Raw genomic sequence first — 13,735 nt, 5'->3', positions numbered from 1 at the left:
GTAGCTACATTATAGGTTGCATGCATAAACCATCTACAGCCTCCAAATATGGTTTGGAGGTTCCAGGTTTACAGAGGCCGGCAAATTTGGGGTCTAAAGCTGGTTGGATAGCACTTTGCCTGATGTTGTTTAACTCGTATTGTGAGTTGGAGTAAAGCCAGTGCATCTAGGTGGTCTTGGGTCATGTTTTACTCCTTAATGTGCGGGCAAAAGATGTAAGCCCTGCCGTTAGGACTTTTAGGACTTTCTGAATTTTTAAGTCCCTGGTTCTAATTGATGCCCCTACATGTTTCCAGATGCACTGGTTTACACTGGGAAAATTTAGCTACTTGCAGTTCCCTGGAGGTAAATGTTGTGCCATGATGTATGATTATGCAATTGCCTGCAGTTAGTTAAATGACATATAGTCAATGCTTACCGCTATTTTCGGCTCCAGGTCTTGGCCAGTTTAGCCTGGTTGGATAAACTGGGACACCATGTCCAGCATGTTTTCTTTCACCCCAGGCATACTGGGGGTATGTTGATCACTGCCCTCTTCAGGGTCAGCCCAGAGTTGATCCTCCGTGCTCTCCTCTGATGAGGGAGAAACACTGTGCAGCCCCACAAGGGGTACTGCTGTGGGGCTTATTAATTGCCCACTGTGGCTTTGCCACTTTGGAGTATTTCCTCCAGCAGCCGCTCCAACTGGCTCTTATGCTTTCGGGCATAGGCCACTCGCGGCTGCTCCTGATCCTGCAGCCGCTCCAACTGGCTCCAATGCTCATGGGCACTGGCCGCTCGCGGCTGCTCCTGTTCCCCCAGCCGCTCCAACCGGCCCCGGTGCTCACGGGCACTGGCCGCTCGCGGCTGCTCAAAGTCAGACTCATTGGAGTCTAGCATTCGCTCCGTTTTGCTTCTCTTTCCCGCCCGGCCAAGGCCGGTGCGGGAGCGAAGTCGGGCACAGCTGTTCCCATTTCGGGAGATTGGCATGCCGTCGGCTGCTGCTGTTGCTGTTGGCTGCCCGCAACTCCGTGGTTCTCCCCCGCCAGCTTTCCCGCAGCCTTCCTTCTAGTGGATCTGTCCATCTTTCCACCTGCAAGGTAAGTGGGAAAAACGCTCCTTACCTGCTGTTCCCGACTTTCAAATTCTGCCTCTATAGGGTAATGTCCTTCCCCCTGCTGTGACTCATTGCAATGCGTGTAGCAATATCACACGCATGCGTCCTAGCGGGGTTCTTCACTTAGTCACTCACGTGACTCCGAAATAAAATATGTGTGTGATCACCAATCTTCCTACATTGTCTCCAGCATAAATTTGAGGTGTTACTGTACCTTACCAACATTAGAGGTGTCCTAAATACTCTCATTTTAATTTTCCATTCAAACTACCTCCAAGAGCGGCTACTTGTCAGCTTATGGCCCAAGAGACATGTCCTTTCCCATATTTCATCTGTAATAATAATGTTCATTTCCAATTCCCATTTCTCTTTTGTTTCTATAGTACTTCCTTTTGTATAGTCCTTGATATAAATGAGATATCAAATCCTTTTGTAACACTCCCTCTATAGTCATCAAGAAAGTATTTTCCAAGTTTGAAGGTAGTCTACATATCTGCTCCCAATCTACATGTGTCTGTAAGTAGTGCTGTATTTGGAGGAACCTAAAGAAATCCGACCCTGACAGTCCAAATTTATTCTGCCTTCTCCACCTAACCCCTGACACCCATACTAATCAAGAATCTATCTATCTCTGCCTTAAACATATCCATTGACTTGGATTCCACAACCGCCCTCCGACTAAAGGAATTCCTCATCATCTCCTTTCTAAAGGTATGTCCTTATCTTCTGAGACTATGTCCTCTGGAAAACTAGACTTTCCCAGTAGGGGAAACATCCTCTCTGCATTCACTCAATTCAGGCCTTTCACTATTCAGTAAGTTTCAATAAGGTTCCCCCTCATCTTCTAAACTCCAGCAAGAAGAAGGAATGTACTTGTGCCCAGGTGGGACACAACCGCACGTGGTAATTGCAGAAACCTGAGCCTTGACAATACACGGCTGGAACGTCGTGACTCTTTGTATGATGTCCCAGAAGAGAATGAACTGTCATTCACTACAATCTCTTATCTGCCCACGATTGTACTCGCGTGTGGTATGATGTAACTGGATGGCAGAGAACCTGAACCAAACTAATCACACAGGCTGCCACAGCTGCTCATCCTCTGATGTAGTGTGGGGAACACAGAGTCACATCTCCAGTCAGCTGGGTAAAATTCTGACCTCCAATGATGTCTATGTGGAGTTTCTACGTTTCCCCGGACATCGCCTGAATTTTCCCTGGCTTGTTTCCACCCCCCCCCCCCCATCCCAAAGACCTGTCAGTTGTAAAAACATGCAGGTGTGCAGTGGGGTCAAGGATGAGGTTGATTTATTTAGTTTGCAGATGGAGCAAGGAAACAGGGTCCTTTGGCCCACTGAGTCCATGCTGACCACCAATCACCCATTTACACTAGTCCTATGTTATCCCATTTTCTCTTCCACTCCCTACACACACTTGGGGCGATTTACAGAGGCCAATTAACCAACAAACCTTAAGATTTGGGAGGCAACTGGAGCACCAGAGGGAGAACATGCAAACTCCACATACACTGCACCCAAGGTCAGGATCCTACCCGGGTCCTTGGAGCTGTGAGACAGCAGCTCTACCACTGTGCTGCCCTGAGTTTTTGGAAGTGGGATGAGTGGACGTGGTTGTGAATGGACTCACTGGGCTAAAGGGACTGTTTCGTGGAGCTTAGAACATGGAACAATACAGCACAGGAACAGGCCCTTCAGCCCACAATGTCTGTGCCAAAAATGATGCCAAGGTAAACTAATCTCCTCTGTCAGTGCATAATCCATATCCCCCTATTTCCTGCATATTCATATATTTATCTAAAAGCATCCTATCCCAATCTAGCACCCCATTCCAGGCACCCACTATTAAAAAAAAACCTGCCCCGCACATTTCCTTTGAACATTGCCTCTCTGACCTTAAACCTATGCTCTTTAGTCTTTGCCATTTCCACTCTAGGAAAAAGGTTTTGACTATCTACCTTATCTACGTCTCTCATTTTTATATATTTCTATTAGGTCTCCCTTTGGCCTCCAAAGTTCCAGAGAAAACAATCCACGTCTGTCCAACTTCTCCTCTTCGCTAATACCCTGTAATCTGAGCAGTATTCTGGCTATTGGATGAATGACTGGTATTTTTAGTTTGTCAGTATATATGGTTTTACCTGCTGTGTTGTCTGTGGGAGAGTGATGGATGCCAGGCTTCTCCCTCTGGTAAATAATTTCCATGCTGCAGAGTGCAGGGAGTGGGAAGATTGATCACAACTCACTCAATGCTCTGTTGTACATTTTGCAGAGAGAATGACGTACTACTTGGCCAGTATGCGTTCATCAGATACCAGCCCGGGCAGACCAGGAACTCCAGGGAAAATCGGAGCCCCTGGACACCCGGGACAGCCTGGTCAGTCGGGAATGCCGGGACAGATGGGAAGAGATGGGCGACCAGGAATACCCGGATCCAAAGGTAGAGTGGCTCAATGATGCGGGAGTGCGCACAGTGCACACTGGGCGAAGTGGCCGGCGTTTTGCTTAGTCAAGGGCACCACAGACAGAGCCAGTTCAATCCTGCCCTCCAGCACTGTCTGTGCAGAATTTGCACGTTCTTTCTGCCACCACACTTTCCTGGTTTAAATCCACCTCCCAAAACCGTGGTTAGCTGTCGTAAATTATCCCTCATGAGGGGTAGAAACCGAGAGATGCTGGTGCAAGTGAGAACATGGCGTTTCGTCAGCCATGGTGCCATTAACTAGCAGAGTTGGCTTGAGTAGTCGATGACGTACACTGCACGTGTTTGCTCGGGTAGAACTCAAATTACTGACCACTGTTGAACTTGTTTGGTTCATTGAAATCAGAGTCTTTATAACGCCTCTGAAATGTTTGTTTGGACTCAGGTCCGAGTGGTCCTAAGGGTGATCGTGGCGACAAAGGCGTGGGTCATGTGGGCGAGCCTGGTTTACCTGGGCCACAGGGTAAGTCACCTGTCCTGCTCTCATTTCACCCTCTGACGCTTTTTGTACCTCGTTGGTTGCTGGCTCCCCAGCCTTCTACGGTCTGCACACTAACCATTGTAAGCTTGTCATTGAAATCCACACAGTAGATCAACCATTGCCTGGGCATCAAGTGGGAGGTATCTGTTTCTTGGCACCAGCCACGCCATTACGTTCCTATTACTGTTTCTTGGCACCAGCCACACCATCTGCCCAAAGGCAGGGGATTGAGTCATCAGGACAACCAGAGTGTCTCCACAGACATCTTCAAGGCAATGAAATGAGTGCAACTTGGCCTCATGCTCAGTACAGACATTGTGGGCTGAAAGGCCTGTTCCTGTGCTGCACTGTTCTACATTCTAAAAAATCGTACCAGTGTGTTCACATGGACATCTCCAGAAAATGGATCAGGACTAGTGTCTCTCTGTAGCCATCTCCACGGGAACTAAGAAACATGGTTACATCACAACGTGCAGCTATTTGGCATGCTGATACTACTCCGGTTCAGTGAGAGACCAGTCCGGCTCTTACCTCCAATCCTCTCCATAATGCTGCTTTCTGATAAAGGGCTTCCTTTACATTGAAGGCACAAGGAACTGTAGATATTGGTTGCTAGAAAAAGCACAAAGTGGTGGAGCAACTCAGTGAGTCAGGCAGCTCTTCTGAAGGGTCCCTTCTTTAGACTGATTAGAGTATGACAACTATCCCCCTACTACAATCAATTGAAGAGGGATCCCAACCTTAAACATCGCCTGCCCATTCTTTTCACAGATGCTGCCTGACCCATGGAGTTCCTCCAGCACTTTCTGCCTTTTTCCCCCCGTTACCTTGAATCTGGCATTTTGCATTCCAGAAACTTCACGCTCCTCTGGACTAAATCACGTCAAGTCAAGAGTCAAGAGAGTTTATTGTCATGTGTCCCAGATAGGACAATTAAATTCTTGTTTGCTTTATCTTTATCTAAATCTTTAGCATCTTTGTGAAAAATCTCAGCAGCTTTGACCCTGAGGCTCCAGTCAAAGCCCAGCTCCCAACTCCATCTCCTAACCCCACCTCCCACCAAGTCACAGCTGTCAACAGATCTTGAAGCCTCTGCTCGATGGGCTTCCCCACATAGTTTGTCATCCTCTTATTGTACCTGTGACGAGTCAGCCATTGTTGCTCTTCACCACTGTCTCTCCCTGGCTCTCTGGTTTCTGAAATCCCCAGTTGTTTCTGAATTTCCATGTTCATAGAACAGTACAGCACAGGGACAGGTCGATCGACCCACAATGTCGTGACGTACATACTACCAAGTTAAACTATTCTCCTCTGATAACACGTGATCTATATCTCTCCATTCTCTGCACACCCATCTGCCTTTTTAGATGGCAGCAGTAAAGTTGCTGCCATACAGTGTCAGAGACCCAGGCTCGATCCTAACTACTGGTGCTTGTCTGTACGTAGTTTGTACGTTATCCCCATGACCTGTGTGGGTTTTCCCCAGGAGCTCCAGTTTCCTCTCACACTCCAAGACGTACAGATATGTAGGTTAATTGGCTTGGTTAAATTGAAAATTGTCCCTTGCGTGTGTAGGATAGCTTTAATATGGTTGACGCGGACTCGATGGGGCCTGTTCCGCGCTGTATCTCTAAACTAATCTAAGACTTCTCTTAAATGCCACTTTTGTATCTGCCTCCACCACCACCCTCGGCAGTATGTTCTTAGCATCTCCTTTAAACTTTGCCCCTCTCATCTTAAAGCTATGCCCTCTAATACTCACAAAGCTATGCTCTCTAAAACTCAACAATACTTTAATGCAGTATTACTTCTAGGCAATACTCCAAATTTGGCCAAACCAAAGTCTTATCAAGTTGCATCATGACCTCCTCTCTCTTGCACCCAATGCCATGTCGATGCGCAGGTTGAAGGGCTGGATGAGAGTGCCTAACGTCTTGCCTTACTCGCGCAGGTCCACCTGGACTCCCAGGTTATGGTAAACTGGGCTCACCAGGGCCAGTTGGCCAACAGGGTATCCCGGGCATTCCAGGACAACCAGGCAACCAGGGATCAACCGGGAAGGATGGACGCTGCCTGCCATCTCAATGTGCCATGCAAATGCCAGAGCCTTACAATGCCAAGAATTCCAAAGGACCATCTTCCTGGATGAATTAATAAAGACTATACATCTGCTATCACTTTATTTGAAGGGGGAGGAGGGGGGTGAGGATGGGTGATGATTTAATAATTTTGGCCTTGATTATTTCTTTTTGTACAAATAAACCCACCCAGTGGATTATCCAAAGCGTTATTTAAATAGTTGTTGGCAACGTATGAGAGTGTTTCCTGCCTGAAGCAGTTGGACTCATTGTGACTTGGCCCCAAGTATTTCCTTGGCCCCGCTAAAGGTGTCCTCTGGGGCCCGACTGTTGGGAGTTGCGATTTTGGGCGTTGGGCCCCATTGGTGATGAAGGATGACTCCTTGCTGTTTGAGGTATTGCGGGTGGCTTTATCACATGACCTCCTGGGTCCCACCTCTTTGCTTCCTTCATTGGCTACTCAACCCATCAATCCCACAGCGGCTGGTCTCTGGTTTGTGAATGGATCATTCCACACGGCTTGTTCCCTATCTTGTTCATAAACAAAAATGTCTTCAAAGAAATAAAAATGGTTAGATTTTTCTCCTGGGCTGTGCGATTGATTTAAGGGATGGAGATTTGTTGCAACATGTCCACTGATGGTTTCTATGGCTACCGGGGCAACATACTACTTCCCAATACCCTCCGTTACCTGCTGCCCCAACCAGTACTTGGATGTCTGTCATCGAGGCAGACGTTGAATGCCATAGTGTGGTAAAGCGTGGGAACTGGCCCTTTGGCCCATCAAATCCCTGTCCTTCATCAACCATCCATTGCATTGCAGCTTCAGCCATCAAAACTGTTGGAGTTGAAGGGGAGTCCCCTCTCAAAAAATCTGGGTAGTGCCAGAAGGGCCATCATTTTTGACACGGATGGCAAGAGGACAGAACATCTGGCAGTACAATATGTATGGTGATCCTGCAATGGACCACCACTGCTGACTCACAACCAATTCCCAATGGTGGATCCTAACACCACAAAAGCACAGTGAGAGCAAACTAAAGGTGTTGGGGGTTGTGGGGCGAAAGCAGTGGAATGAAATTGAATGGCGGAGTAGATTTGATGGGCCGAATGGCCTAATTCTGCTTCTAGAACATATGAACATAAAAGCAATCGCAACTGGGAACACAGCGCCCCGGGAATTGAAGCTCAAACCAGGCCAGCAGATGATGACAAGTCATCACAGGTTTACACCAAATACCACTAACATTACAAGCTTGCTCTCCACAACCGTAACACACATTTTCTGAAAAAGCTATTTGTTAAATACGGACTCAACTGAACAACATTTGTGATGGGAAACGCACTTAATTACGTTGGATCATATTCAACCTATTTTAATTTGAGTATTACAAGGATGTTGCCAGGACTCAAGGGTCTGAACTACACGGATTGGGCAGGATAGAACTTTATTACTTGCAGCATAGGAAGCTCAGGTGTGATCTTATAGAGGTATTAAAATTGTGAGGGTAATAAATAGTACAAATGCACACAGTCTTAGAACCAGAGGACATATGTTTAAGGTGAATGGGGAAAGATTTAATGGGAACCTGAGGGTCAACGTTTTCACACTGGGTGTGGTGAGTGTATGGAAAGAGTTGCCAAGGGTGGCAGGTGAGATAACAGGATTTAAAAGGCACTTGTACAGGTACATGGATTTAATGTTTAGTTTGGAGGCAGATATGATAGTGGCACATAATACAGGTGCACAACCTTTTATCCGAAAGCCTTGGGACCAGACACTTGTCGGATTTCGGATATTTTCGGATTTCAGAATGGAAGATTTTTAGCGTAGATTAGGTAGGTAGCGCGCGGGCGCTTGAAAAGAACCCAGTGCCTCCTCCATGGAGACCGGGATCTTCAAGCATAAATGTTAGTTGTGGAGAAATCACAGATAATGGAGACTGAAGTATAGGGGTAAGGGGAAAACTTTAATTCTAGAACTACCCGGCGACTGACGCGGAGCTGGGGGCTCCGTCCGGCCGCGGGAGTGGCCGGGCACGTAGACCCCGGCATCGTACCCCTCCTGCATAAAATCCAAAGATCAAACTCCAAACTGGTAAGTTCTCATTTAATCATTTACTTCGGAGTCACGTGAGTAACTACGTGAAGATTTCAAAGCTCTGTGATTTCATGCCGCGAGCAACAAGTCTACACAACCACAACTGCCCCATTGACAAATGAGGGAAAACAATCATAATGTATACAGTCATGACATAGATTTAAACATGCTGATGCTGTTAACTACGTAATAACAATAGTCACATCGCTCATCTGGATGAAACCTATAACAGAACGTAAAATAAAGTTGAGAAATACCCCTGGACTGGCAACGGGTTATTATAAAATGTTTGAAAATTTGTTAGTTTGACCACGCTACAGCCGTTATGATGTGGTCCAGCGGAACGTAATTAACCCTTGCTGCTGCTGTTATAGCAGCCCTGGTGGAGTAAGATCCGGATCAATATCTACTCCTGCATAACATAACACCTGGCAAGATCTGAGCAGATACGTTCTTATAATGTTTTTAGTAACTAACAATCCTAGTTAGTTCACAGTCTAGAAAGCTCTTGGTGACCTTGACGTATTGTAATCTATGTGTGCCCTCACATAACGAAAGGTCCCTGGGTATGCCTTGAACTATTTTGAGACCGGACACCCTTGATATCCGAGGTGAACCCAACAAAGTGGACCTCGTTTGCTGCAGTAAGTCTGATGGAAAGCACCTTGGCACAGTTAATGACCCTATAACTCAATATTGTCAAAGACCATTTAAAATGAACTATGTTTCTCAGACAGCTAATCCGGGATAAAATATTGCAGCCAAAACTGTACATAGAGACACCGGGAATTGCAGATGTTGGAGTCTTCAGCAAAACGCCAAGTTCTGCAGGAACTCAGCAGGTCAGGCAGCACCTGTGGAAGGAATGGACATTTCAGGTCATGACCTTTCTTCAGACTGATTTAGTTGGAGGGGAGAAAGCTGGAGAAGAGAGGTAGGGACGTGACTAAACCAGACATGTGATAGGTGGGGACACGAAATGCTGGAGTAACTCAGCGGGTCAGGCAGCATCTCTGAAGAAAATGGATAGGCGACATTTCAGGTTGAGATACCTCTTCAGACCATATACATACAAAGGTATCCACCTTCTGCATTGGTGAGGGTGGCTGGTGATTAGCTGATGAGTGGAGTAAATGACAAAGACTCAAGATGGAAAGAAGACAAGAGGGTGTCAGACAAGGAGCGGAGTGAATTGTGAAGCTAGAGGGAAGAGGTCAGGCGGTATTGGGGGGAAGAGGGGTTGAATGCCACTATGGTATCTGCCTGCACCATCCAACCAGCGTCACTGCCTGTCCATTCCCTCCCCAGATGCAAAGCTGACATATTTCCATTGCAGTTTGTTTTTGAAGCAGTTAAATGACTTCCAGGAATGAAGCCCTCTCCACCTCAGGGAAGGGAGGTGTTTTGCATTGTGCCAACTTCCTCAAAGTTTCTTTGTTATCTTTTATCTTGTATATTAAATATTTGTAGTATGCAATTCTTTGTCTTCCTTGAGTATCTGTTAATGTGCACTCATATTTTTCTGCACACACTCACGAGATACTTGCTCCCAGCTCGGTTGGGTTTGTAAGACAAAAGAAACACTCTTCTGCTCCAAATTATGGCTCATCGCATCCTTCCCTGGATTTAGATTTTCTCCAAAGGCCATAGGTTTAATTTGCGAGGGGAAAGATTTAATAGGAACGTGAGCAAGTAAGTAATTTTTATTTATAAATTTTAAAGCAAATCACGTTGAAGCCAAAATGCTTTACAGAGAAGAAATCAGACTACCATACATCCATATAAAATAAAAAAGACACAACACACTATAGAATTTAACATGAACGTCCCCCCACAGCAGAATCAACACTTTCAACTTTTGTGAGGGAATGCACTGAAAAGTCCAGTCCTCCTCCTCTTTGTTCAGCCGTGGTCGGGGCCCATTTGAGGCCTCTGCTGTCGCCGCAACAGCAGGCCGATGTCATAGTCCCTCTCGCCGCATGATGGAATTCCGGCGTCGGAAGAACACTCTTCAGCGGCAGTGGAGTATCTGGAACGGCCGCTTCCTCCCCCGTGGCCGCGGCTCCCGAAGTCCACGGGCCGCGCTGGTCAGAGCCCGGCGAGAGATCCCAGGCCCCGCGGTGTTTGAAATCAGCGCCACCAGCGGCTGGACGCCCGCAGGTAGTGGGCATATGGGACAACAAGCTGCCAGTGGAGGTAGTTGAGGCAAGTACAATAACAACATTTGAAAGATACTTGGATAGGTACAAGGAAAGGAAAGGGTTAGAGGGATATGGGTCAAACACAGGCAAATGGGAGCAACATAGATGGGCATTTTGATCGGCATGGACATGTTGGGCTGAAAGGCCTGTTTCCATGCTGTATGATACCATGATGTTGCTGAACAGACCAGTCACGTGTACTGAGAGCATATTCAAGGCTATTGTCGTGCAATTCTGCCAGTTCTAACATGTGTCCTGCTATTTCCAAGGTAGACAAAAATGCTGGAGAAACTCAGCGGGTGAGGCAGCATCTATGGAGCGAAGGAATAGGTTCCTCCGATTTGGGAGGAACAACAGCAGCAACAGATTAGCAAGAGATACCACTGATTGGCTCTAGCCCAAGTGTGAGGAGAGGGGTGAAACCAGTTGAAAACAGTTAAAAGGCCAAGGACGCACCGTCTTTGTTCAGTACTGCTGTAGATTTGGGAGGAACAACAGCAGCAACAGATTAGCAAGAGATACCACTGATTGGCTCTAGCCCAAGTGTGAGGAGAGGGGTGAAAACAGTTGAAAACTGAGGAATTGGCTGTGTAAATTGGTAAATCAGGCAATTTATCAGTCAATTTAAGCAGGACAGCTCTTTGCGAGCAGCAGTGAGTGAGCGGCCTAGTGAGGGAAGTGCCCTGTGAGAAAAGTGTGAGTCTTTGGCTCGAGAGTCTGTGCCCTGTGAGAAAAGTGTGAGTCTTTGGCTCGAGAGTCTGTGCCCTGTGAGAAAAGTGTGAGTCTTTGGCCCGGAAGGCACTGCAGAGGGTGGTGAAAATTGCCCAACGCATCACCGGTTCCACGCTCCCCTCCATTGAGTCGGTCCAAAGCAAGCGCTGTCTGCGGAGGGCGCTCAGCATCGCCAAGGACTGCTCTCACCCCAACCATGGACTGTTTACCCTCCTACCATCCGGGAGGCGCTACAGGTCTCTCCGTTGCCGAACCAGCAGGTCGAGGTACAGCTTCTTTCCGGCGGCTGTCACTCTACTAAACAACGTACCTCGGTGACTGCCAATCACCCCCCCCCCCGGACACTTATTATTTATTTTTTATTCAAATCGTTTGCTATGTCGCACTTCAAGGGAGATGCTAAATGCATTTCGTTGTCTCTGTACTGTACACTGACAATGACAATTAAATTGAATCTGAATCTGAATCTGAATCTGAGAGTCTTCGGAGAGGAGGCTGAGGAGAGGAGACCACGCAATACGCTTGAGAGGTAGAGGCCCAGGGAGCCGTTGGTGAGAGGGGAGGAGTACCTGCGCTGGAACCTGCGACCAAATCGCCAACGTTCCAGAGAAGGAGTCTGGGGGAAGCCTCTGATTGGTTCAGAGGAAGCCTCTGATTGGTTTACATTTTTACATTTTTGCCTTTAGGCTAAGGATTCTGGGAGGTAAGGATTCTGGGAGATAAGGATTCTGGGAGTTAAGGGTACAGTATTTATTAGTAAAGTTTAACAGATAAAGTTTTGTGTTTTTTAATATTTAATATAGTTAAATTGGGAGTAGGATATGTCGGTGGAGATTGGCCCCGTGGTTTGCTCAGCCTGCAACATGTGGGAGATCAGGGATATGGTTGGTGTCCCTGGTGACTATGTTTGCAGGAAGTGTGTACCGCTGCAGCTCCTGGCAGACCGCATTGAACGATTGGAGCTGCGGTTGGATTCATGCTGGAGCATCCACGACGCTGAGAAAGTCGTGGACAGCACGTACAGTGAGTTGGTCACACCGCAGGTAAAAGGTAAGAGGACGGAAGGGGAACGGGTGGCCAATAGTCAGCAAAGCAGTAGGCAGGTAGTGCAGGAGTCCCCTGCGGTCATCTCCCTCCTAAACAGGTATACCATTTTGGAAACTGTTGAGGGAGATTGCTCATCAGGGGAATGCAGCAGCAGCCAAGTTCATGGCACCATGGGTGGCTCTGCGGCACATGAGGGGGGGAAAAAGATTGGAAGGGCAATAGTAATAGGGGATTCAATTGTCAGGGGAATAGATAGGCATTTCTGCGGCCGCAAAAGAGACTCCAGGATGGTGTGTTGCCTCCCTGGTGCAAGGGTCAGGGATGTCACTGAACGGCTGCAGAACATTCTGGAGGGGGAGGGTGAACAGCCAGTTGTCGTGGTGCATATTGGCACCAACGATATAGGTAAAAAAAGGGATGAGGTCCTAAAGGATGAATTTAGGGAGCTAGGAGATAAGCTTAAAAGTAGGACCTCAAAGGTAATAATCTCTGGATTACTACCAGTACCACAGGCCAGTCAGAGCAGAAATAGGAGGATATTGCAGATGAATACGTGGCTTGAAAAATGGTGCAAGGGGGAGGGATTCAAATTTTTAGGGCATTGGAACCAGTTCTGGGGGAGGTGGGACCAGTACAAACAGGACGGTCTGCACCTGGACTGGAATGGAACCAATGTCCTTGGGGGGGTGTTTGCTACTGCTGTTGGGGAGGATTTAAACTAATGTGGCAGGGGGATGGGTACAAGAGCAGAGGGGCAGGGGGGTGTAAAATGAAGGTAGAAGCAATAGGTAGCAAGGTGAAAAGTAAAAGTGGCAGGCAGACAAAACCAGGGCAAAAATCAAAAAGGGCCACTTTTCAACATAATTGTATAAGGGGTAAGAGCGTTGTAAAAACAAGCCTGAAGGCTTTGTGTCTCAATGCAAGGAGTATTCGTAATAAGGTGGATGAGTTGAACGTGCAGATAGCCATTAATGATTATGATATAGTTGGGATCACGGAGACATGGCTCCAGGGTGACCAAGGCTGGGAGCTGAACATCCCGGGATATTCAATATTCAGGAGGGATAGAGAGAAAGGAAAAGGAGGAGGGGGTAGTGTTGCTGGTTAGAGAGGAGATTAACGCAATGGAAAGGAAGGACATTAGTTTGGAGGATGTGGAATCGGTATGGGTAGAGCTGCGAAACAATAAGGGGCAGAAAACGCTGGTGGGTGTTGTGTACAGGCCACCTAACAGTAGTAGTGAAGTTGGGGATGGCATCAAACAGGAAATTAGAAATGCTTGCGACAAAGGCAAAGCAGTTATAATGGGTGACTTCAATCTACATATAGATTGGGTGAATCAAACTGGCAGGGGTGCTGAGGAAGAGGATTTCTTGGAATGTATACGGGATAGTTATCTAAACCAACATGTAGAGGAACCAACGAGAGAGCTGGCTATTTTAGACTGGGTATTGAGTAATGAGGAAGGGTTAGTTAGTAGTCTTGTTGTGCGTGGCCCCT

General features: G+C 47.2%; 1 protein-coding gene across 1 annotated transcript in view; it reads left to right on the top strand.

Annotated features, from left to right (window-relative positions):
• Positions 1-6,737, top strand: part of col16a1 (collagen, type XVI, alpha 1) — a 131,650-nt gene extending 124,913 nt beyond the window's left edge. The window contains exons 64-66 of the mRNA XM_055656139.1: positions 3,386-3,553; positions 3,981-4,058; positions 6,028-6,737. Of these exons, the coding sequence (XP_055512114.1) occupies positions 3,386-3,553; positions 3,981-4,058; positions 6,028-6,230 (449 nt within the window). The 3' untranslated portion in view covers positions 6,231-6,737. The remainder of the gene's footprint in view (positions 1-3,385; positions 3,554-3,980; positions 4,059-6,027) is intronic.
• Positions 6,738-13,735: the final 6,998 nt, after the last annotated feature.

This window comes from Leucoraja erinacea, chromosome 26 (assembly GCF_028641065.1).
Source record: "Leucoraja erinacea ecotype New England chromosome 26, Leri_hhj_1, whole genome shotgun sequence".
Taxonomy (NCBI): Eukaryota; Metazoa; Chordata; class Chondrichthyes; order Rajiformes; family Rajidae; genus Leucoraja; species Leucoraja erinaceus.
The sequence above is the reverse complement of the archived record's forward strand: the minus strand, read 5'-3'. Positions and strand labels throughout refer to the sequence as shown.